Source organism: Anopheles coustani, chromosome 2 (genome assembly GCF_943734705.1).
Source record: "Anopheles coustani chromosome 2, idAnoCousDA_361_x.2, whole genome shotgun sequence".
Taxonomy (NCBI): Eukaryota; Metazoa; Arthropoda; class Insecta; order Diptera; family Culicidae; genus Anopheles; species Anopheles coustani.
Window position 1 is genome coordinate 26,515,215 of NC_071289.1, and position 23,967 is coordinate 26,539,181.

The 23,967-nt window shown below is 46.1% G+C and overlaps 1 protein-coding gene across 1 annotated transcript in view; it reads right to left on the bottom strand.

The window, feature by feature from the left end:
- Window positions 1-336: 336 nt before the first annotated feature.
- LOC131264159 (ankyrin-3-like) overlaps window positions 337-23,967 on the bottom strand; it is a 62,769-nt gene continuing 39,138 nt past the window's right edge. Inside the window, exons 5-19 of the mRNA XM_058266448.1 lie at window positions 23,748-23,903; window positions 22,094-22,947; window positions 21,001-22,028; window positions 19,940-20,056; window positions 14,063-14,312; window positions 12,164-12,259; window positions 10,933-11,157; window positions 9,166-10,859; window positions 8,836-9,096; window positions 7,738-7,740; window positions 5,605-6,825; window positions 3,336-3,496; window positions 3,098-3,290; window positions 1,888-1,999; window positions 337-1,803 (exon numbers count right to left, since the gene is read on the bottom strand). Coding sequence (XP_058122431.1) covers window positions 1,341-1,803; window positions 1,888-1,999; window positions 3,098-3,290; window positions 3,336-3,496; window positions 5,605-6,825; window positions 7,738-7,740; window positions 8,836-9,096; window positions 9,166-10,859; window positions 10,933-11,157; window positions 12,164-12,259; window positions 14,063-14,312; window positions 19,940-20,056; window positions 21,001-22,028; window positions 22,094-22,947; window positions 23,748-23,903 — 6,834 coding nt within the window. The 3' untranslated portion in view covers window positions 337-1,340. The remainder of the gene's footprint in view (window positions 1,804-1,887; window positions 2,000-3,097; window positions 3,291-3,335; window positions 3,497-5,604; window positions 6,826-7,737; window positions 7,741-8,835; window positions 9,097-9,165; window positions 10,860-10,932; window positions 11,158-12,163; window positions 12,260-14,062; window positions 14,313-19,939; window positions 20,057-21,000; window positions 22,029-22,093; window positions 22,948-23,747; window positions 23,904-23,967) is intronic.

A 23,967-nucleotide genomic window follows, 5' to 3' on the forward strand; every position in this document is an offset into this window, starting at 1 on the left:
TGATTTTGATTTTTCTTTCCTTCTACGTGTGTCAAATGGGGACTTGTGTGTATTCGTTTGCTTGTACGACCCACGAAGGATCTTCTCTATGTGCCTTTGTATTTTCCTCCATGAGCTGGAGTTGTCGAAAGTTTACTTAAAATACTTCTTACTATTACCTCATCCCAGCCACACCCCCTGTGGCCTGGGTCGATTTTTCGAACAATAGAGGGTATTTATTTCGTCTGATTTCATAAATAGAGTGCTCTTGCTCCGCTACAACCGAATCTCCCCGAATCTCAATTTGAATTTATGCAATATTTTTCATCGTCTGTTGGTTTTCCCTTACATTGCAACTCGAACACATCTTAAATGTTAGATAAATATATATATGTATATGAATATACCGTCCGTCCGCGCAAGTTTGCGTTTTTTTTCGTGTGTACGTGTACTTTTTTTGTGATCGACTAAAGTAGAGTTTGTTTTCCCGTTTTTTTCTTCTGTTTCTGTTACATAGTTTATATGCAGTGTTTGTCAACGTTGTATGCGTTACCCTAAAGTCTATATAGTGACGTTCATTTGTTGTTTTTTTTTTGTAATTTTATTTTTTTTCTCTTCTGCATGATGTTTGTACGATAAGCTTAATTCCATTGATTTTTTGTTCATTGTTTTCGATTTTGATCTCATTAATATCGTCTAAAAACCACGACACATTTCTCGTTTACATTTGAATGTAGGGATAAATTAGTGTTTTGATTTCCACCTTAACGCTACCCCACATACCTTCATTGGCTCGCACTGGTGATCTTTTAAATAATCCGAAAACGGCCGTCGGCCACAGCTCAACTGATACCGGTGCGAATTGGTTGACCAGTGTGTATGATTGCGTTTTTTACAACTCTTGTTTCTTGGAGAAAGAGTTGAAGAGCACGTGGTAGAAAAAAAAGCTATGCTATCGTTCGTTGCCAAAAGATGCCGTTCAATGCAATACGAGTTAGAACTAACTGACTGTGGCTGGCAATGTAGAATCTGCTCCATTGACACTGCGTTAGGCACTAGGAGCGACAGCTTGGACTAAGGCGTGGACGAAGATACCGTCGTAGTTTACGTGAACGGATTCGGACCATCTTACTGGATGCTAGGATAGCAAGCATTGTTTTAAATTAAAACGAACTCCTTCCAGCAGATTGAAGGCGCAGAATTCGGAATAGGATACTGAAAAAATCATCCTTATTTCACGTATGGGTGATGGGAAAGTCCAGCAGCAGCACAGAACCGTGTTGGGCTACGCTAGGCGTAGAGCGACCTCAATTTAACCTAATCCCCCGCTCGATCACACGCACGTGCATTCACTATTCGCTTTAGTTCTTGCGTTCCTGGTTCATAAAGTCGTCTACAATATTGTTGAGCGCTTTCGCGGCACCATCGAGCGTCCGGCCGTCGACCATCTCCGTGACGGTGACGGTGGTTTCCTTCACCAGCTCGGGCGCATTCGGCTGCGACGTGTGCGTTGTGGTCGTTGTAATCTTCTGCAGCAGCTCGTCCTCCGGGAAATCGCCGTCCGAGGTGAGCGTGATCGTTTTGGTCGTCGTTGTCGTTTGCGTCGTCGTGGTGGATGTCGTTTCCAACCCCGTGTCTGGATCTTCCTCCGCGGTGGTAGTGGTAATTATCACCGTCTGATTGCCGTTCCGGTGCTGGTCCTGCTGCTCCTGAAGCAACTGCTGGTCCCGTAGCTGCCTCAGTAGCTGCTCTTCCAGGTCCTCCGGGAGCTCATCGCTCGTGTTTAGCGTTGTCGTTGTGGTGATGATAGTGGTACGAACGTTCCTGGTGGGGGGAGGGTATAAACCGTATTTTAAAAGCGTCCGGAATTCCTAGGTGCATCGTCTTCACTCCTTCCACTCCACTTACCCATCATCGGACTGATCGACGACAGTATTGTTAAGCAAAAGCTTCGGTTCCATTGGTGGCTCACTCGGTTCCATGCCGACCGGTGCATCATTATTTTGAACGAGATAGTTTTCTGAAAGGTTTGGATAAAAGTGTATACATTTAGTACCTTCGTATAAAATTTCCTCCTTCTAGCTTCCAGGGTTGTTCTTTGCTGTGCTATCCATTTAAAGGGAAAGAACGACTTTAAAAACACCATCCCTGATAATTTTCAAAATGTGCCAATCATACGATGCAGTCAATTAAGTTTTCATAACAGCTTCATGCAGAATTAGAGTTGGAGGATCATGCTTTTTTCTAACAACCCGTTATTAGTCCTCTAGTAGAGGCTGTCATTTGGTTGGTTTATTTTTTATTTTCCCACGGCCGAAGTTGTTAACGTTATATTCGTTATGGTTGCATTGAGAGGAGACAAAAAAGATGCAGCGAAAAAGCAATAGTCAACGGTTAGTTCTACGGCAAATAATCTTGTGTCTAATAATTACAACCGCGTTTCTCTTTAATCCGAATATACGTAAATGCAGCACGTGTACGCCATCTTAAACATAGTTAATTACGTTATCAAATACTACTGCCTAAACTGCCACTGGCAAAACTAACCAAGTCGTATAATTCTAACAATATTTATAACGGTTAGAAATGTAATAAGAGCAGTAATGTCTTCAAACAGGGAACCAAACCACTAACACCAAGGAAAAGGTTTAGGAAGAAGGTGCGTGTGGCGATAAGAAACTGGACAGAGACTAATAACATACAATGAGTTATGGGACGGGGGTGAAAGCAAAAGGAATGCCAAACGAAGAAAATTAAACAGGGACAAGTTAGAAGACTAATGACAACGACAGAGCAGATGCAAAGAGAATATGTAACTCGGAGTAAGCAAATGATCGACTGAAGACGGTTAAAAGGAAAAGTGATACGGATCTACAAGACGCTACGGGATCAAGTCGAGAAAAAAACAAAGAAAGAAGGAGCGATAGATAGAGAGAAGGGTGGAGTAGTATCGAAACAGAGTAGAGGCGGATAAAGACAGCGACAATAAAAGATGGGGTGCAGAAAGAAGTAGTACACTCCAAAGTACAGTAACGCTGCAACAGAGCGGCAGCGGACAAGCTCCACAAAGACACAGACTAGCGGAAAGGAAAAACGTAAGGTATGAAATACTACATACTAATTTCAACCCCGGTGCCTTCCATTGCCAGACCGGCAACCGGATCCGTTTGGGCAAGCGCGAAACCACCAACACCACCACCAACACCTTCTCCGTCAACGTTAGTTTCGGCGGTGGATTGAACCGGATTCGGATGACGATCAACGTTGGTGACGGTGTCCTTCTCTAACCCCTCCACTTCCTCCTCCTCCTCCTCTTCCACCACATCATCACCACCACCATCGTAGGAAACGTCGACCAGCATTTCGTCCTCCACCAGTTCGCTGGAAGCTTGGGTTACGATCACCGCCACACCCGAGCCGGCGGTGGCGTTGGACACGGGGAACGTTTCGGCGGTCACTTCGGCCACCGCGGCCCCGTCACTACCTTCCACCGTGGGTTGGGCGCTGCTGACTTTACCTTTATTGTAATGGGAAGAGGGAAGTGGGTGGTCGAAAGACAGAGTGTTTGATTTTTTTGGTTCAAGTTTTATTTTTTCAAGAAAATGGTGGAACAAGTACAAGACACCGAAAAAGGGATAACATCGAGATGGGGTTTTAGAAGACCGACTGGAAAAGGGATTTTAAAACTCCTTAAATAACGACCAAGCCAGAAGGAGTTTGGAGTGTTCAAATAGAGTATGTTTAAGCATGTTTTAGGAAAGGTTAAGAATATGAAGGTTTGAAGAATCTTACATTCATTTAAACAAATATAAAATGCAAAAAATGAACTGGACAAGTTCCATCTACTACCTTCCGGAACGCTTGGAACACGCCTTCCAGTTTCCGCCAACAACAATATCCATTAAATCGTTTTTTCCTATAAAATTACAGCATGATAGAGAGGAAGTTCTAGTATTTACAAACCAATAATAAGAACCAAAGTAGACAACCTGAAATTCGTCGAGTAAAAGGAGATTATCAACCATCACCAGTACAAAACAAACAAAAAATAGTATCCCAAGCGCCTCTAAGTGAATACCGGTTTAGTATAACAATTTGCCTATTTCCTATCCTTCGCCGTGTGGTTCCCTGAACTACGGGAAACTAAAAAGGTGTGTAACAACACAAGCAATATCTGTACGAGCACCATAATAGCAAACAAACAAGTACGACAAGTAAACAGTACCAGAACCACGAACGTAAAGTACAATCACCACTAGAAAGCCCCAAAATGGATGTAAGCGTTTCAGTAACCAAAAACCCCCTTTCTGCGAACATTTCACCATCAAAGCAAAGTAGTAGTGCATTCGGTTCATAAGTGGATAAAGGGCCAAAGAGGGTATTTACTTTCCCGCCGTGGACACAACGAATAACAAAACAGAATGTGAGGTAAAATCAATACAAAAATTAATAAACCAACACAACGTGACGTGTCTACACGAAGGTATGATGGAGGCGACGTACATGTACTAGCACCGTCGTTACGATTAAATTTTGAACTGGCGACACATATTGGCCACACATCTGCCAGTCTTTTGCTCGTGTGTCATAAGCCAGAAAAGCAAACCCACGAGAATGTGCCGAAAAACACGTGGAGTGAAATGAGGATGTAAATAAGGATGCACGTACACATACAGTACAACACCATACGCACGCGAGAGACACGAAGTGAAACGCGGATGTGGAACGTAAGGATGTGAAGTGAGCCAGGGTAGGAACAGTCATATGGACGATGGATAGTCATGAGTTTTGAGGAGACGAGAGCAGTGATGTACCGTTGAGAACAACAAACTATCGTCCGGAATTTAAATTTTAGTTTTTCAGAACGGGATAAAATAAAATAATATTAGGTCAACATAAAAGAATATTAATATACGGAGTACTAGAACAAAGTACTGTCAAAGATGGGTGTTACAAAATTAGACAACCTTCATTTATTCTTTCACTTTTCTCTCTCGAAGCAACTTCGAAAATTTAAAGGAACTTCGACAACTTTCCACTTTATGAGCTTTTGTAAATTTTTATCCTATCCAGTATTGTGTCATTTCAACATATTATATCGTATGTTAATTTTGGAATAACTTTCAATTGAATACTTTTTAGACTACTTTTCAGGTATATTAATTACAAATATAATCCTTGCATTTATTTTTGAAAAATAACTTAACTTTCATGAAAAACAGAACAATATTCTAACGAGCCAAAATAGATCAATTTAAGATTTAATTAATAAATACTTTCAGCAGTGTGGTGATTGGGAAAACCTATGACAAACATTTTATAGTTATTTATTTTATTGTACCCCGATTCGGTACATCGCTGGGGGGGGGCGATGGGATTTTATCGGCGTCCGTAAGTGAGTCCGTGAGTGTCGAGAGTAAGAGAAAGCATAAAGGAAACGGAGGTCACTGTTGTGAGACTTTTCCCATGTGGGGGAAAAGGATATGGATGGGTGGGAGAACGTATTCGTATAGAGAGGGAATTGAGGTCGCGGGTGGGACAGAAGCGCTTAGATCAATAGAAGAAGAGAAGAAGAAGAGAGAGAGAGAGCAGAGGGAGGAACAGTGAACAGTGTGCGCCATTTACCTGTTTCATCGTCATCGCTCAGCTCACCCGCGGTTTCATGCAGGGCCACGTCCGACCCGCTCGACGATCCCGGACCGGTTCGGATGGAAAAGTTGTTGCTCGTACTGCTGGACGGTGGCTGGGCGGGTGGTGGTGGTTGTGGTTGCTGACCTGCGGCTATCGTGGGACTAGACTCGCCCATCAGCACGACCGTTTCGTCCTCGGTAATGGTGAGTCCACTCGGGACGGGCTTCGTTCGCACTGTTACGGTCCGTCGGGTAACGGTTGAGCCGCCCGACTGCGACTGGTGGCGCCTTTGCCGTGGGTCATCCTCGCTCTCCGAGCTGCTGCTTCCACCGACAATGAACCTGCTCTGGGCCCCCGTCGTGGCCCCCGACGGCCGGCCTTCCGGTGCCACCGTGTAGCCCTCGAGATCTTTCTCTTCCGGTGGTGAAGGATCGTCCAGGAGCGATGATGATCGCCGATCGTCGTCACTGGTCAACTCGTAGTCGTAGTGCTCCTCCGTTATGATCACCAGGTTGCTATTGTCGTCCTCATCCGTACCCATTCCGCCTCCCCCACCGGCCGCCTTTCGTTCCTGTTCCATCTTGGCGTAGTTCTCCGGGGACGTCTGGACAAATATGAACTCATCGATGTCGCCCGAATAGTCGGCCGGAACCTCGGAAATGTTATTATCTGACGAGATGATGACGGTCTGTTCCGACTTTTGTTCCGTGGCACCCGGTGTAGAGAGGGACTTCTCGAACGCACGCCCTCCGCTGACTACCGACAAACCCTCGGCTACCGGATCAATGTGATCCAGACTGTACCGCCGATCGTTCGACACGTCCTCCAGGTTTACCGAAGAAATCTCGATCTGGGGCTGATCCGGTGCCTCCCACTCAATGTCTCCCACCGTCGGCCGGGGGGCGACTGTTTTGTTGATGAGAATGTTCACCTTCGAGTGCTTCTTGATCGTCTTCACCTTGCCACTCTTATCCGTCTCCAGCTCCAGCTCGAACCCTTCCGAGTCGACGTCCCCGCTACGTGGCGCCTCCTCTTCATCGTCGCTTGCCACCGAATCGGATCCGACCGCTGCCGGTGCCGCCGCCGCCACCACCACCACCGCCGGAACGCCAACATGCTTCTCCTCCTTCTCCTCCTCCTCCTGCTCCTCGTCCTCGTCGTGCGTGTCATGATCTTTGATGGCCTGCTGGATGATTTCTTGCACATCCTCCGCGACTGTTGTGGCCAGGGAGTTTGGACGAAGGGAGTGTGTGTTGATGTTGGATTGTTTTGTGGAGCGTCGTGTTGTTTCCCGCGCGACATGCGTTGTAGTATTGGACACGGTTGACGATGGTTTTATTTTGAGTTTTTTTTGGGACGTTTGGAATGAGGAGGAGCAATTTTTTGTTCATTGGATGGAATGGGCGCATATAGAATGGGTTGGAGGGTAGGAGTACGGACAGAAGGGTGACATTAGATAAATGGTGAATTTATGATTAGTTGACGGGGACATAATATGAATTGATTCGCGGCATACGAGAGTATGGGTTGCGAGCGAGGATTTTCAATTTTGCACACAATTGTACCGCAAATCGGCCAGGGGCGTAGAAAACACGGCTCAGAAAGACGGGGGGAAGCGCAAAAAGCACGGGTGAAAGATGCTGCAAGAGCGAGAAGTCTTACAGAAATAGTGTGACACAGAGAACAAAAACCTGAGGAATTCCATCGCCTGTGGCCGAGCAATGAAGCGCTACTTGTGGTAGCGTTGTAGTAAAATTCATGAATCACGGCATGGAAGTAATCTGCTGATTCTAATTGGTCACTCTTTGCGTGCTAATACCACAAAAATGGATGATTGATTTAAAATCGAAACACATCATTACTCATCCATTGTCGGCGAAAATGTGTGTTTTGGAACGTTCAATGAAGTTTTTTGATCTACAAAATATACCTCCGAGATAAATGAACAAATAATACACACACTAACTAAAGTCAATACTACAGATGACATGTACAAAATTAGACGAGTTTTACACATGTAACATATACATAACAAAACATACAAAACGATATAATAGTTAACAAAGTAAGACAAACGTAAACGTAGTGTATAACAGGTTGAGTGTGGTTTGATCAAATCCTCTTTACCGGCTACTTGCGAGCTCCACAAGAATAGTTCCTTATTAACCTAGTAGAGCCATTTCTGTTTGGTGATATTTGTCCGTGCTCGAAATAAAGTGATCCTGCCACAGAAAGGCCAGAACTAAAACCCAACAAAGAATGTTTTCCAAAAACAAAAAACCGACCAACCGTACACTGTACATATCTTTCGGTGACACACTATCGATCAGAGGGACTATATTGGGACACAAACAACAATCACACTATAAAAAAAACCCCTATTGTACGACGGTGCAAGAACAGAAAGACACAATAGAACTACAAAGTTGTTTTAGAGTTGTAGACGACACCACACGAAAATTTCACTCTAAATCAATCGGGGCTGAGATCTATAGATTATACGAAATCAAACGAAACATCACAATTTCTTCAAACAGTTCAACTAACGGGAAAAACCTAATCTAGGGTGAGTACTCATATCAAATCGAACACTAACCACAAACACGCAAAATGGGTAGTAGTAGTGCTGAAATCGATGATAAGGAAGAAAAACGAAATCATGTCCCGTGATGACATTTCATCGAGAAAATGGAGAGAAATGCGGGAGAGATGGCAAACTTATCTGATATGGTTTTGTTTAGGATATCGTATTGGAATCATGTGTTTGAAATTATTCGTCCAGTTGAAATGAAACAACTAGTACAGTCTCTTCAAGTGGAGGAATCCAAATTATAAAAAAAAAGGAAAACAACATGTAAACATAAGGTTTGTTGAATAATGCAAGTAAATTGTTAAACGAAAATAACTCTTTTAACTTAAACAATGTAAAAGGAAACAAATAATAACTCTAGGAGCAAAATTATCCAAACCTAAACCACACGTTAAAACATTAATAAAACTCCTAAATCCTCCGTTCGTCGGACACGAAAGAGACACGGGCGTTAGAAGAGAGTCATTTAAACTGGAACAGGGGAGGGGTCAATGGGAGAAATGGAAAAAGGAGTTTGATTTGACGAGAAAAATAGGGCGAGCCAAACAAGAGGGAGTTTCGAAAAACAAAACCATCCGAAAACGCGTTTTTTTCGAACACTCGGAAACACTCTTATTATAAAAAAAAAAACTTACCGTCATGCCGTTCATCGGAACCGGACTGGCTGGTCTGGCTCACTTGCGTGCTAAAGTCGGCCGGGCTGGGTGGGGGCGTCGAAAGGTCCTCCTTCTTGACCGCCGCAATGCCGAGGATTTCACTCTCGCGCCGAATCTGCTGATACGCTTCTGTCGTGTCCGGGGAAGAGTTGGTTGGCGAGGCGTGTTCGGGCGACTGCTGTTGGTGCTTTTCGACCGCTTCGTGTTCCTGCTTCTCTTCCGTTGCCTCATGGCCAGATTCTGATAATGGAGAAAGAAAGAATGATAAGATAGTTTTTTACGAATGCAGTGCGTCCTAGTTCAACCTACCATACAGCTTGCCGGATGCCACACCGTTCACTTTGGCTGGATCGATCTCATCCAGTCCGTTCATAGATCCGATCTGTCGCTGTGCCACCTGCCGCTCGTACTCGTCCGTCACCGGTTCCAGGTTAGTGATCGATTTGTTCACAATATCCGGTCGGTTGATTTTGATCAAAGCCTGCTCGAGCACATTGCCGGTCGCATCTCGGCCAGCCTGGCGCAACCAGAGCCGTAGCATCACGATCGCCTGCTGCGGTTCATCGTCCGGATACTCGGTCCGGATCAGCTCCACGTCGGTCGGTGCGATACCGAGCTCGTCCGCCAGCAACGGCCAGTCGGATCCGAGCAGGTTACAAATGTCCGTGATCTTAATGTCCGCCTTGTGGATATCGTTCGCTGCATCGCCATTCTGGAAGGTAAAGTTAAACGTTTTCGCCCGATTGGCGGCATTCACGACGGCCTGGTGTTCGCTGCTGCTGTTCAGTATCTCCGTCGAGCTCTGGTCGAACTCGGATGTTGTTTCAAGCTCGTCCCCTCCCAGCCCGTACTTCTCCGGGGGAAGCGTGAAGTTTAGTGTACAGAGCGGTGTCTGAATCGGTTCACCCTTGGCCACTTTCGGCTCGTTCATGAACGAAATGCGTCCGAGCAGGTCGTCCAGTGCGTTTTTGATCTTGACCGTAAACGTCAGTCGGTTTTCCTTGAACGCGCTGAACTGCAAGGCAAGCTGTTCACCCGACTTCATCACCGGCACCATGTTCCCGGCAAACTCCAGATAGATCGTGCGACCCTCGCACACCTCAATGTCGCGCGATTTAGCGATCTCGGTGAAATGCTCCTGGTGCTCGAGGGTCTTGTCTTCCTTGTCGTCCGTCATGCAGAACACGCTTAGCTTCGCCTCACTCTGGTCGACGCGCTTCGCAAACACGACAAACTTCACCATGAATGGGACATGCGCCATCTGCGAGTACAGCTCGGTAGCCATCTTCGTGGCCTCGTTGATATTTCGGCAATCCATCAGCCAGAAGCGTGCGGACACGGTCGTGGTGAATGAAACACAATCGTTCACGAACGTGAGCGGCGTCGAGCCGGTAACATCCTCCCAGACGGCCTTGTTCTGGCCTCCGGTGATCGAGCACAGGAGCCGCAGTGTGGGCGCGTTGCCCGAATACTGGTTGATCATGCCCGAATTGTACGCCTTCGGTGCTGGCATGCTAAGTGTGATCGCCTTGTGGAACTTGCGACGGCGGGGTTCCACGGTTACTACGGGCGAAACGGCCACACTGCGGCCAAGCAGATGCGCCGTTGTGCTCATATCGATCGGTTGCGCCTGCAATCCCACACGGATCTTCTTGGTTAGTGCGTTCTGTGGGAAAATGGCCTGCACCTGCGGGACGGCTGTGGCTGACACTGTACCACCTTCCGGCCCGATAGCGTGCACTTCCTGCCGAATGCGGGACACGATCGCGAAGTAGTGCGGAAAGTCGTTCGTCAGGATGCGAGTGATACGGTTTGTGTGCAGATCCTCGAGGAAGTTCAGTGCGTCACCCTTGAACGTCTCGTTCAGCACGTCGTGGATCGCTTCCTCGCTGTCGTAGAGCGTATGTTCGCGCCAGGTCTCGCCATTATCCGAGCGTAGGATGATGATTTCACGTTCCTTCTCTCGCAGCGAGGCAAAGTGTGGCACCTCCAGGATCACGGGCCTGTAACGAACGATAGCATTGAAGGTACGTCATGATAGGGGGCAGAAAGCTAGAAGTATTTGTACGAACTTACCCAAGGAATTTGGCACCGACCGGGGCCAACTCGAGGATGCGGCTCACCAGTGCCTCTCCTTCCATCAACGGCGGCGCATTGGTGATACGCTGTGGTTTCACGTACCGACACGTGATTCTCGTTGGTTGTGCGGCCGATCGGGGAGGAACGATCACCCGGACGCCACTGTGACGGCATCCGCGCATCGCCCCACCGCGTGCATCGACCAGGAACGATACCAGAAATCTATCGTTCACGGAATAAGAAGGAGAAATCGATTAGTATCACACACATACAACAGCCAAAGCACCCTCGGGGGAGGCATGTTTGGCGTTGGCAAAACGGAACGAAAAAGTAAAAACCGCACTAGTATCGGAGCGTGTTACACACTCCACTATGTTTTACTACGATGAACATGAATATGTATGAGCACTACAAAAGGGGAAAAGTAAAGGTAGAGAATACATTTCAACAATTCCTAGTGGAACATAGACGAAAACATTAGAACCAACACCGACGGGAACATTATGCTTTAAGACGACAGTGAGACATTACCGAATGTCCTCTACTTAAGAGGGGGGCATTGTGCATGGGGTACCCCTGTTAAAGGGAAGCAGGAAACGAAGTCCCGTATTTGTTGTGATGCAACACTCCGTTAAAACAAATCAACGGAGTGGCTGGTCCAGAAGTTTGCTCCATAAAAACTGGTTTCCTCCACTGTTATCAATAGATTATTTTTAAACTTCAAAGTATCACAACAAATAGCTAACGCGTGTGTGACGAAAGAATGCGACCGTTTGTCTGATAAGCATTGAGTGTGTTGGACCCGATGTACGTGAGTCAAGTGTCATAAAACGATAAATCAGAACTCGACCATAAAAAAAACACCTTTTGCACTGAGACAAGTGTTCGGTAAAACATTTCAGAAAATTGTTTCTAAACAAGGTTGGAAATGTTGGGATTTTTAAATGTCTCAAAGAACTTGAACAACGATGAATTAATGTGAAAGTAAAAGCGGAAAATAAAAAATAAAATAAAATCAAATGCAAAGCCAAGTAATACGCGAGAATAAAACAGAACCGTGTCATGCAGTTAGACAAATCATATGACGAACGTAGTAAATGAGCAAATTAATAATAATATCAGCGCACACATAGTACAAACGCAAATCGCTTCGGTTATTTTTGGTTAGCAAAAGATCAAACTCCAATTAAACAAACGAACAAACAGAAGCAAATCAAATGGAATGTACCTTTCCCTACACAGCGGAACAAACTTTTTCCGATCACCACAATACATGTTGGCCAATCGATCGATAGTCAACGACAGTGCATCGTTGCTGCTTAGCCTTTAGTACCATAATTGGAGTGTGATTGTTCATGGTTTTTTTTTTGTACGTTTATTTTTTTATTTGTCGTGTGTCCAACGGCGAAGACGTTTGTGATGATTCGATGGATGAAGGAAAAGTATGTTGATGCACATTGGTTCGCGTAGATCAGGATTCGTTTTGAAGGCCGTACATTGGATTTCGCAAAGTGCGATATCGTACATCGTTGGTGAGTGAAATTCAGTGAAAGGCACACGAACGCACACGCAGCACACATACACAAACGGGAAGGGAGAGTAAGAGTGGATGTTCGCAGCGAAAGAATAACGCCAGAACCGGGGAGGAAAACGTTACGCGAAAAATAGTATTGAAACGTATAGTGGGATTGTAACGCATTTCATGGATTCAAGTATAACAGGTACGAATGACACAGGGACAAAAGTCAAGGAAAAAGAGAAAAGAAAAAGAATATTTCAAAAATTAATAAATGTTCAGCGAATATTTCATCGAATACGTAAGTACATTTTTTTTTAAACAATTATTGGAAACAATTAATTTCAAAACGAATTTTAAACAGCTTTGGTTTCCTTTGGATTTGATGCGAATGTTATTTTATGCAATCTTCTACCAATTGTAAATAAGCTGTTAGTTGAAGAGAACTATAAAACAAAATAAAACACAATCTCCTTATACATGTGTTGTATGAGTGTGCATCTTGTAATGTAAACTTATTGCTAAAACAATAAATGGTAAAATATTACTGAATAGAACACATTGGTAACCGTTTGTACTTAATGGAGGCGCCAAGCTCCTCGTAGGAAATCAACAAACAAAATTTAATTGTGAAAATATTACAGCCGTTAGTTCAATGAAATGCATTTGTAAACTTGCTATCAAAATTAATGTTTGAATGGTGAAGAAAGTATGCGACGTCCCTAACCTTATACTCTCCACTGCATTTACTTTGATGGAGCCGCATGGTGTTTCATCCATTTGTTTTTTAAATATCAACGATATAATATCTGACTGAACGATAAAATGACTTTTGGATAAAAGCTAATGTTTAAAACCAGTTTTAACTATTTTTCGTCGATTCCTGAATGGAACCTTAGCTTAAGCATTTGCGTTTGAGTTACAGTTTAAAGTGTATGAAAATCGTTAGTGGCGTAAATGCTATGAAGTAATCTGACTTCGTTCTATTGAATAACAAGGCATCCATGTAAAGCCAAGAGTAAACTCGTGTGTATTCACAGAAACCCGTCTGGGGGGTGTTCTCGGTCCGTGTCGGCACGAGCAGAGTGTACAGTGTATGTATGGTTCATGAGATGGAAACTGTCGGAATAGCTCGATTGGTGAAAATATTGAAAATATTAGACATGTCACACACCACCGTCATGAGCAGAGCGCGCCAGCGAAAAATAAAAATAAAAAGAGAAGCTACACCGAAACCCACAAGCCAACTCATCGACCAACACGTCCAGCCCAGCCAGTAGTAGTCGCCGGCCACGACACACGGCACTCGACCAGAGCGCGAACCGATGAAGCAATCGATCGGTTTTAATTTAGAATCTTTTTACGACTTCTATCTTGCGGGGTTAGATCTCTACTTTGGCTTCTGGGGGGCCGAACACACGCGATCGTAAAGAACCTCCGGGCCCAGTGCGACTGACAAACACCATAACCTGCAAACCGAAGCGACATCTACTGAAAGCCCCACCAAGCGGCGACCGACCCGGGTAGTGTCCACCACTCATGACCAGCGGTCATTTCATTTTTCCATTAATGGATTATCGATCGAACCACGATCGGTGGCCAAATACTTACCCGACGTGGATCGGCTTCCGGGTGATGTTGACGTTGTCCGTCACGGTGATGTCGAGCGGGTTGGGCGTGTGGGAGCGGTCCATGGCCGACACGGTGTAGTTCTCCGCCCGGGAGATGATCTTCTCCAGGTACTTCTCGTCCTTCATCGGATCGATGCTCATGTTGGTGAGGTGCGTATCGTCGAACTGCTTGTTCTCGTCACTCGTCATGTAGTTGTACTGCTGCTGGTCGGACATGATCGGGTCTTCACCTGATCCGGGGGGGGAGGGCGCACGGGGAGAAAATCAAACACAAATCACTATTAGCAAAATAGCTGAGCACACTACTGCGTCAAGTCAAATGTTTGCCTTTGCGACATGAAACCGTTCCACACGGTTGACACTAAGGATGGCGATCGAGTGATGCACCGGCTGACCTGCAACTACACTGTCACAGACTGCACAGTCGACCATGCTTTGCCATGCGAGAGGAGAAGTGGGGGGGTGTATAGCGAGAGATGCTGGTTGAAATGATTGCGTCCAGATTAGATCGGGTCAGCTTTTGCGCCTGCATCTATCAAGTGCTGCACTCTCGGGCAACTTTGACCACATGTTTACCCAACCGCCGATGACCGTCAACTACTGTGCGAATCTACTACTGAATTCAACCGATAAGCACCGCAATCGCGGAATGCTGGCTTCGAATGAATGAACAACAGGGTGGGCAAATATATGAGCGAGTCAATGGAATGGGGGACACTCTATTAAAAAACTATTAAAACCTAAAAACATGGGTAACAACAAGCACAAAAATGCCACCTTCTTTCACTCACGATCGATCCATCGACGACAGGGTGTACGAAACGGAAACCGAATGTTTATGATTCACCAAACGGTCTCGCGGTCAGGAATTGACTAAACTACTAGACATCACATCACACACGCAAGCGCTTGTTACGGGCAATGATATACTACTACTGCGGATGCTGATGTCGTGCATGGACACGCGTGATCGTCGTGAAACCTCCTACACACGATCTCAGCCCCTTCCTCACCTCTCGTTTCCGTGCACTAACACTGATGCACACTAGCACAACCGGTGCGGGTAATGTACTGAATATAGAGCAAACGGCAAAAACCACTAACACAGCGGTTCTCAAATACTGGGCCGGCAACTATAACTGCCATAGAAGGATCTTAGCACAACCAAAATAAATGCTAAAAATGATTCATAGGTGAGCAGTCAAATTTCATCTACTCTGTTAAACCGAGAATAGTTCACAACTGATATAACAAAAGAGTAAAAACAAACCGACGTAACTCAAGTTTAATATGACCATGAACATCTTTTTAAAATGATTCTAAATTCAATATTTCATAGCTGATTTGAAAATTGGTTACTTAAAAAAATTTTAAAAAAGAAAAAAGCGGCATAACAGCCATCGCTCAAGTGACTTATAATACTAATTGTTGAAAAATTGGTAGCGATAGTAGTTTGTATTCGTTGGTAGCGTTGTTGGTAGCGATAGTAGTTTGTATTCACAGTTGGACATCATAAAAAAGTCCCTTGTTTTTATCGTACTTCATTTTAATAAAATAGATTTGAAACTGAATAAAATATATTCGTTCTATTATGTACTCGTAATAATTATGTCGATTATGTGTCGATTAAACGTTGATTAAGAATCTCCGCACAGTGGATGAAATGAAAAAAAAGGAGAAGACCGTGATACACGATCGCCGATTTATTGTAAACCACCCTGTGATTCCAAAACTAACGCAAAGTAAACGAGAATTCTCACAAAAAACGGGAACGGCAATTATTTCTTCGCCGTTTAACAGCATTTATCTCGCCAGTGTGTGTATTGGATGAAGCCACGAAAACTGCTGAGTCCCGTTCGAATATTCTCAACCTCGTTCGAAACCACATGTTTGGAGGTGGTACAAATAGTGCGATCGGGTATGTTTACAACCTGCCACCCCCAACGAAGTATTTATTTTCCTACACAGCGACCAAAATGAGCCGATCAACGGGGTTTGAATCGGGCACGGGATTTTGTGCTGAGCAAGTGGGGAATAATTTCTCCGAATGCTGCTGCTGCGGCTGTGAAGCACATTGGAAGCACTTGAGAAGCAGTAGAGGGGCGAAGGACAACGGCCGGGGTGTGCGTCATACGTTCATTTATGGCCGGCCGTCGTTTTTTTTTTCTATTTCAATCTAGGCGTACTTTGGTGTATGTGTGTATTTAGCGTGGTGATTTACACAATCTCGGGCTCATTTTGGTTTAGTTAATAATCGATCCAAATAAACACATTCTTCCTAAGAACAATATCATATATTGTTCTGCGTGGGTTTGTTGGTGAAGTCGCTAGTGACGAATCATAACATCCGGATTAAGGTTTGGCCATGAGCAATTTAATAAATTTTCCATGCTTATGATCAGCAACAAGTTTTCTTCGCCTGTTAGGTAGAAGCAATTACAGACCTTTCGCGGAGTGCGCCTTAAGAACCGTAACGCTTACTTAGCCAGAGGAAAGTATTCGACAAGCCAGCACGGACCGAAGGAAAACTATGGCGAATCGGAATGATCAACTTCCTGAGAAAAACTTGCCGAAATAAGGTACTTTTTCGTCGCGTTGCATCACACACCAACACAACCGGTTGGCTACCGTAGCGCGTCCCGCATTTGGTTCAGTTCAAAGATAAAGTTTATTTTTATCCACTTAGAACAAAATAAAAAGAACGAATATCAACGCTCGGCTTCGTACAAGGGGGGCCGAAAGGGGACGGAAGTTTGACACTACCGTTCTCGGCACAAATGCATTCGGTGGCCACAACGCTTCCAAAAAAAATTCCGAAAAAAAGTGTTCAAAAAGTGAACTGCCAAAAGCCGACCGGCAGTAAAAAAAAAACAAGCGACTGGGAAATAAAATAGGAAAGCACTCGCGACCGGCGACAGGGAGGGCTGAGAAGGCAAGGGACAGGAAAGATGGGGTCCGCACTTCCGCTCATTTTTCAATCGAGAGTCCAACACGCGCGCACGGACTTCAGCTCGCGGTCGTTTTGTCGTGCTCTTTGACTTTGCGGAGCTCGTTGAGAAAAGCCGCAAACATCTCTTCCGGTATGTCCGGGTAGCGCGACCCCAGCATCTTCGGATGCCAAAGACCGTCGAAGGCGTACGTTCCATGGACTTTCATAGATCAAAACGTACATAAACACACACACACACACACACAGAGAAGGCGGTTATAGACTGGTCTCCGGTGCGCTGTGAGTATAGCACAGTGACACAGTGGCGTTTATTTTTAGCGAAGGAAAAGTCATGAGATTCCATCCCGCCGAATCGATGGTGCAGCAGAGGACAAGAACACCGAACATAGAACAAGCCGGGCTGCATTCCACAAAATTATGAACTCGGTCTGCAGTGCAGCCAGAGCGCACGCAAGAGTCGATGCACGCATTCACCAAGGGAAGGACCGAGCTGCATACATGTCATACGCACGCAGTGACAAAGATGATTATCCCCTCGACTCGAGCAACATGGAATGCTAGACGAACTAGTAGACAACGGATGGATGATGGATGATGTCCTAGTTTTGGGCCTATAATAGTTGATAGAATAAACTACCATCTTATTCCCGGCTGGAAACCGCGCCAGAAAGGCCCTCAATGTAAGAGGAACGTGGCTAGACGAAGATGTAGCTGAGAAGTGGTTGAGGCCCGTTTTTATTTACTTTGAGATGTTGTTTCTTTTTCTGGCATTTCAAAAAACTCTTCTCACGCCGTGGAGGAGGTGCTGACATGCTTATGATCCGATGCGATTACGAAGGTGTCTGAGGATTTAGGAGTCGAGAGGATTCCAATAACTGTAACCCATCATGGGGGATATTAATCACGTCGTGGTTCATTGGATTGCTCCATGAAATCGCGGAGGGTGAATGTATCCATCAGTTAGGATTTTTCAAAAGGAAAATACTTTTTTCAGCTTTCACAGCGGGGAAAACATGATCCAGAAGACGTTTTATTCGTGCACGTTGCGTGAACGTACATATTTTGCTGGCGGAGATTCAATTAAATTCTGCAGACAATTCCCTCCGCCCGGCTTTCGTTCTCTAATTTAATAACTGACCCAACCCATAACCCCTCACTCAACAACGGGTGTATAATTGTGCCGCGATACGTACTTTTTGCCAGCCTCGAGATAGATTTATCGAACCACCTTCAGAGGGGGGAGTGCGGTGCGTCTCCGGGTCCGTGAAATGGGTGCTGCACCACTACTTTTACTACTACTACTACTACTTATACTGCTACTGCCACTACTTTTTGCACACGGTTACGGTAATGTTATCAAAGAGCTCCGGCCGGGTCAAACGGTCCACAATTTTACAGGCACAGGCCGAAACCCACTCACGACGACGCGGCAAAATCGCCAATGTAGGGCGCGCCCCACACACCGTCACCCCGCGTCCACCCGTTGATGCCGGGTGGAGTGAATTGATTGTACACCACACACAACCGCAACGTCCACCACCCGCAACCGGGAGGGCAGTGCTAGTGCTTCCCGGAGGTGACTCGTGCCGGAACGACCGAGTGTCACAATAGTGGCACGGGCACTATATTTTCCACTGCTTCGGGAAAACAATTCACCAGGCAAACGAACGGTAATTAGTCCTGTGCTCGTGCACCTTTTTTTGTGTTTTGTTTTGCAAAACTCAAACCAACCTATGGACGTCGGTGGCGCAAACTAAAACCCTCCCAAATGCACGCAGGGTCTTGCAGGGTTTGCGGTCGAAAGGAAAACTAAAACGAAAAAATACGACACTTAAAACAAAGGCACACCGCGCACTTGCCCAAGCTTGGGGGCGTATTTGGACAACGGAATCCGAACGGAATGGAACGACTCCACCGGAAACATCCGCCTCTGGTCGCTGCGCGCGTTCAACTGTCAGAATTGGTAGCGCGGGAAGCAGCGTTTCGCCGGCCAACTGAGTGCTTTCCTCGCGGGGAGGATGATGTTCTCTCTGTGCGGCTCACGAAACGGAGCGGCGGTGCACGCTACGACCGAACGACGGCCGGTCACGCACGCTCGTATGCGGGAAGTCGCGACTACTAAAGCAGGAACGACCTACCCCGATTTGACGCACCCCAACCCCGAGCGGTGAAGGTACTCACTCCCTCGGGGGGAGGGAGATAAGGGTCACACACTGCGGCAATCGGTACCGGGCACGGAGTAGCACATTATAAGGTGCGCTTCCACTACCTAGCGTCCGTCTACTAAGTCCCCAAATCACTAGTGTACGCGCTCGTCTACGGGCGAAATTGTGCCCGAATGGGTGATTGAAATGAGAACTTTGAAATTGAAATGAGTGCGTCGGTGAGCAACAACAAACAGCTGACGGTGGCATTCGCTTTGGTGAGAACGCACAGCTCACTGGCAGCCCGAGATGACACACAAATAGCGAGAAACATAGAGAACGAAGAAATACATACTCGGCCACCCCCCATTAACACATGAGTGAGTGATTGAATGAATGGGCACGAGCGTGAAAATCTACCAACCACCCCATACCCCAATATACTACTCTAAGGGATGACGACCAAAGTAGAGTACAGGCGTTGTGATTTGCTCGAAAAAGCGGACACTTTGAGTGACGGTAGCGAGTAGTTTTCTTTTTTTTTAAGAGTATGGAAAATAACAAAAAACCAGACCGCATGTACGCGAAAATGTTGTTACGATATGTGTAAGAAATTTAAAGTGTGTACGTTCGTAGTGTATGTGTGCGAAGGTATGTACTTTTGGTGCATGTATGTATGAAAATATGTTTGCTGTGTAGTGTGAGGCGCGGCTTTCTGCAATATTTGTTTCGGTACAGGCTGATTAAATCCGGGCAAACTTACGTGTGTAACGCATTTGCGATTGATAGTACTTGATAGCGCCACTACCGCCGTACGCTTGCTGCGCTTGTATAAGGGCTTGCATGGTGGACGGTGGAGGGGGCGTACCTCCTTCGGGCCCTCCTGGGACGAACACACACCAGAGTGGGACGCGCGGGAGGGGGAAGAGTGTTAACAGGAAGATGGAGGTACGGGCGAGTGCATGCGGCACCGTTTTGGGGTTGTTTTTTGGGTTGAGATGGGTTAGAGTAAAAACGAACGAATCGAATGATCGACAGGTGCCCAACGGAAAGGAGGACATTGTGAGCAACGGTTACCGAATTTTGGCGCATTTCAACACCAAAGGATGATCCAAACAATTTTTAGTTTTGTAAACAAAATAAGATGCCGAGGACAACAGAAGGATACAAGAGTTCGGGGTGGAAGATAGTAAAAGAGAGAGAAAGATATAGAGAGAAGTAGTTAGAGGTTATCAGAAAGAAAGAGAAGGTCAAGAAAAAGGTAGAAAACGAGAACAGAATAAAGCTTTGCATTATTTGTTTAGAAAGCAAACTACTAGGTAAGCAAAGTTTGAAAAACAAGGAACGCAGTCAAATATTTGAATTCTCTTTAGATTCCTTGGAGAAAAGCGAAACACATCCAAGCGTTAGATGCCGTTTTTTGAGGGCACGGAACTAGGTAAGGTTTGGTAAACACCCCGGTCCCTAAAGATCATCTTTTCAAGTCAATAATTTGTAGCATATCATAAAGGACAGTAACACAGTAAGAATCGATTGTCATTGTAGGAGCTTGACACGAATATTCAACACCGCTAATAAAATTGGCCAACCCTACGCAACCACGAGCGAAAAGTTGAAAAAAATGGAAATACTCTCCGTAAGCAACATTCCAATGATTCAATGAAGCAACAGAACAAACATTGACGCCCGCTTCACCGGTCCATCCGGAGCCGTATAACGTCAACATGTAGGAAGCGTAATATACAAGCAATTGCTAAAAAATTGAAAAAGAAATCTGCCGAGAAAGATGTCCCGAGCATGGCTGCGATCTGCCCGACAACTCACCTTCGTCCTCGGAGTCCGATAGGAACGTCTCGTGGATGGTTTCCGGGCCGACAATCTTGAACTTTTCGTCCACCGTGTGAGTGACGCTCGTTTCGGTGACCACCTTTAGAGTTTCCACTACCGTAATGTAGCCGAGTTTGTCCGCAATCGACAGTGCCGTCTGGCCTCCGTTCGTTACGGCCTCCGGGTTTGCTTTGTTCTTCAGGAGGATGTTGATGATCAGTGTGTGGCCCTGCTGGGCGGCCTGATGCAGCGGCGTATGGCCAATGTTGGTCTTCATCTCGATGTTCGCATCGTTCTCGATCAGATACTTCACCATACCGGACTGACCAAAGTGGGCGGCCACGTGCAGCGGAGTGAAGCCGGTCTTCGTCACCGGATCGATGCGGGCCTTGTGCTCCAGCAGCGTCTCCGCGATGCCCACGTGGTCTTCCTGGGCGCACAGATGCAACGGCGTGAGGCCATTCTTGGCCGCATGATTCGGATCGGCACCGTTTTCCAATAGCACACGTGCCATATCACCGTGTCCTTCCTGGGCGGACAGGTGCAGTGGCGTGAAGCCGGTCTTGCTTTCCGCGTTCGGTTCCGCCTTGTACTCCAGCAGGGTGGTGGCGATGTTTAGCTGGTTCTTCTTCGAGGCGATGTGCAACGGCGTGTGGCCGTTCTTGGCTGGAGAGTACGGCGAAGCACCCTTCTCTAGCAGAAGCAGTGCCACCTTCTGATGGTCATAGTGACTAGCGACGTGCAGCGGTGTTACGCCATTCTTGCCCTGGACGTCCACCTGTGCTCCACGTTCGAGCAGCAACTCGGCGCACTTCAGGTTGCCATACTTTGCAGCGAGATGCAGCGGCGTGAAGCCCTTCTTCGTAACCGCCTCGACGTTGGCCTGACTGTCCAGTAAGAGCGCTGCCACTTCGTCCTGTCCTTCCTTCGCGGCAATATGCAGCGGCGTGTAGTTATCCTTAGTCACCGCATCAATCTTTGCACCGTGCTGCAGCAATAACATCACAATCTCCATGTTGCCGATTCTAAAATACGAAACAAACGAAATTAAGTATGTGAATGAAAGCGAAGAGCTACAACATTCCCATACCGAGATGCAACATGCAGCGGTGTCTGGTCCTCGCGTGCCTGCGCATTCACGTAGGCCCCATTGCGCAGCAGGATGCGTATGATGTCCGTCTGCTTTGCCCGCGCCGCCAGATGGAGCGGTGTTTCACCGCGCACCGTCGGAATGTCCGGGCTGGCGTCGTGCTGCAGCAGATAAATAACGATGTTCATGCAGCCCATGAAACTGGCCACATGCAGCGGCGTCAATCCACTCTCGGTCGTCGCACCGATGGTGGCACCATGGTTGAGCAGCAGTTCCACCACCTTAATACGGTTCTTCTTGCAAGCGATATGCAGCGGCGTGAATCCATTCAAAGCGCGCGCATTCGGATCGGCATTGCGATCCAGCAGCAGCTTCGCCACCTTCACATGCCCACAGTGAGCGGCGACGTGCAGCGCGGTCAGATAATCGATCGTAATATCGTCCACCGGGGACTTGTTCATCAGCAGGATGCGCGCCGCACTAACGTGTTCGCCCTGGGCCGCCATATGCAACGGGGCGAGTCCGTTTTTGGTCTTGGATATGATCTCCGCACCGTGCTCTAGCAGCACCTCGATCACCTGATCGTGGCCGGACCGGGCGGCGCAGTGAAGCGGCGTCAACCCATCCCGGGTGATACTGTCGATGCGTGCATGATTCGCAATCAACAGCTTCACCATGTTCAGCTTGCCCCACTTGCAGGCCACATGCAGAGGTGTGATGTTGTGCTTAGCGGTAAAGTTTACGTCCGCACCCTTCTCGATCAGGAGCTGGGCGACGTTAACGTTGCCATAGTGGGCTGCAATGTGGAGTGGGGTGAAGCCGCTCTTCGACGAAACATCTGGGTTGTGTTCGTTCTGAAATAAAAATAAGACATATTAGAAAATGTTGTTCTCCACTCATTAGTCAGTATTATATGTGTTTCAATTGTACTAGAAATACTAGAAGCCAAGTTTCACTTCCTATTAGTTAAAAAATCTAACCCTAAGTCAATAACATATTAAATTATATTTTTTTAGGTAGTTTTTGTATACCTTACAGAATAACTTACTTTCCAATGTTTCAAATTTATCTGAATATTTGATACCTAAACATGAGAAATAATTTCGTCATGCACCCTGTACATTGAATAGTAAAGGGCGATTAGTTTAGTCTTATAAATTGCCATGATTCGTCGCCAATTCCTCAATCACCGATTTTGATTCAAAACTCGTAGATTCATTAATCTGAATTTGTATCTCTTAAGATTAAATTAGATTAAATATAGAATTTGGTTGTTTCTAGATACATCAAAATACTATTAGATAGTGGTACAATTCTTTCAATGAATTCATTTGACTTTGGTTGAAATTGTGATTTGAAATTGAAATAAATTGAAATCGGATTTTTTTTGTACAATTCGTTTTAAGTAACAAAATAAATGTTTCTACCTAGATACTTCTGCAATAGTCTTCTCCTGACTAAGCCAATCTCTGATCTAAACTGGTTCTTTGCAACAATTTAGGTTCGCAATCATATCACACACAATCGGCCAAGCCCGTACGACCGCAAAGTAATTTCCATCGTCGCTAACGAGAAACACGCGGTTCGCCCCGCCTTTCTTCCTGCGTGGCGCAGGACCGTGGTGCCGCTCTAAACGGACATTATTTTCTCTCACCTCTAGCAGCAACTTTGCCGCCTTCACGTCGTCCTTCTTGGCCGCTATGTGCAGCGCCGGTAATCGCACCTTTCCGCGAGTATCACTTTCAAGCAGCACGGCCACCACTTTGTCGTGGCCTTGCTGCATCGCCACGGCCAATGGCGTAAACCCGTCCTACGTGAAAGAGAGAGAGATGGAGAGAGAGTGGCGAAGAAAGCAACATTAGCAACATAGTTTT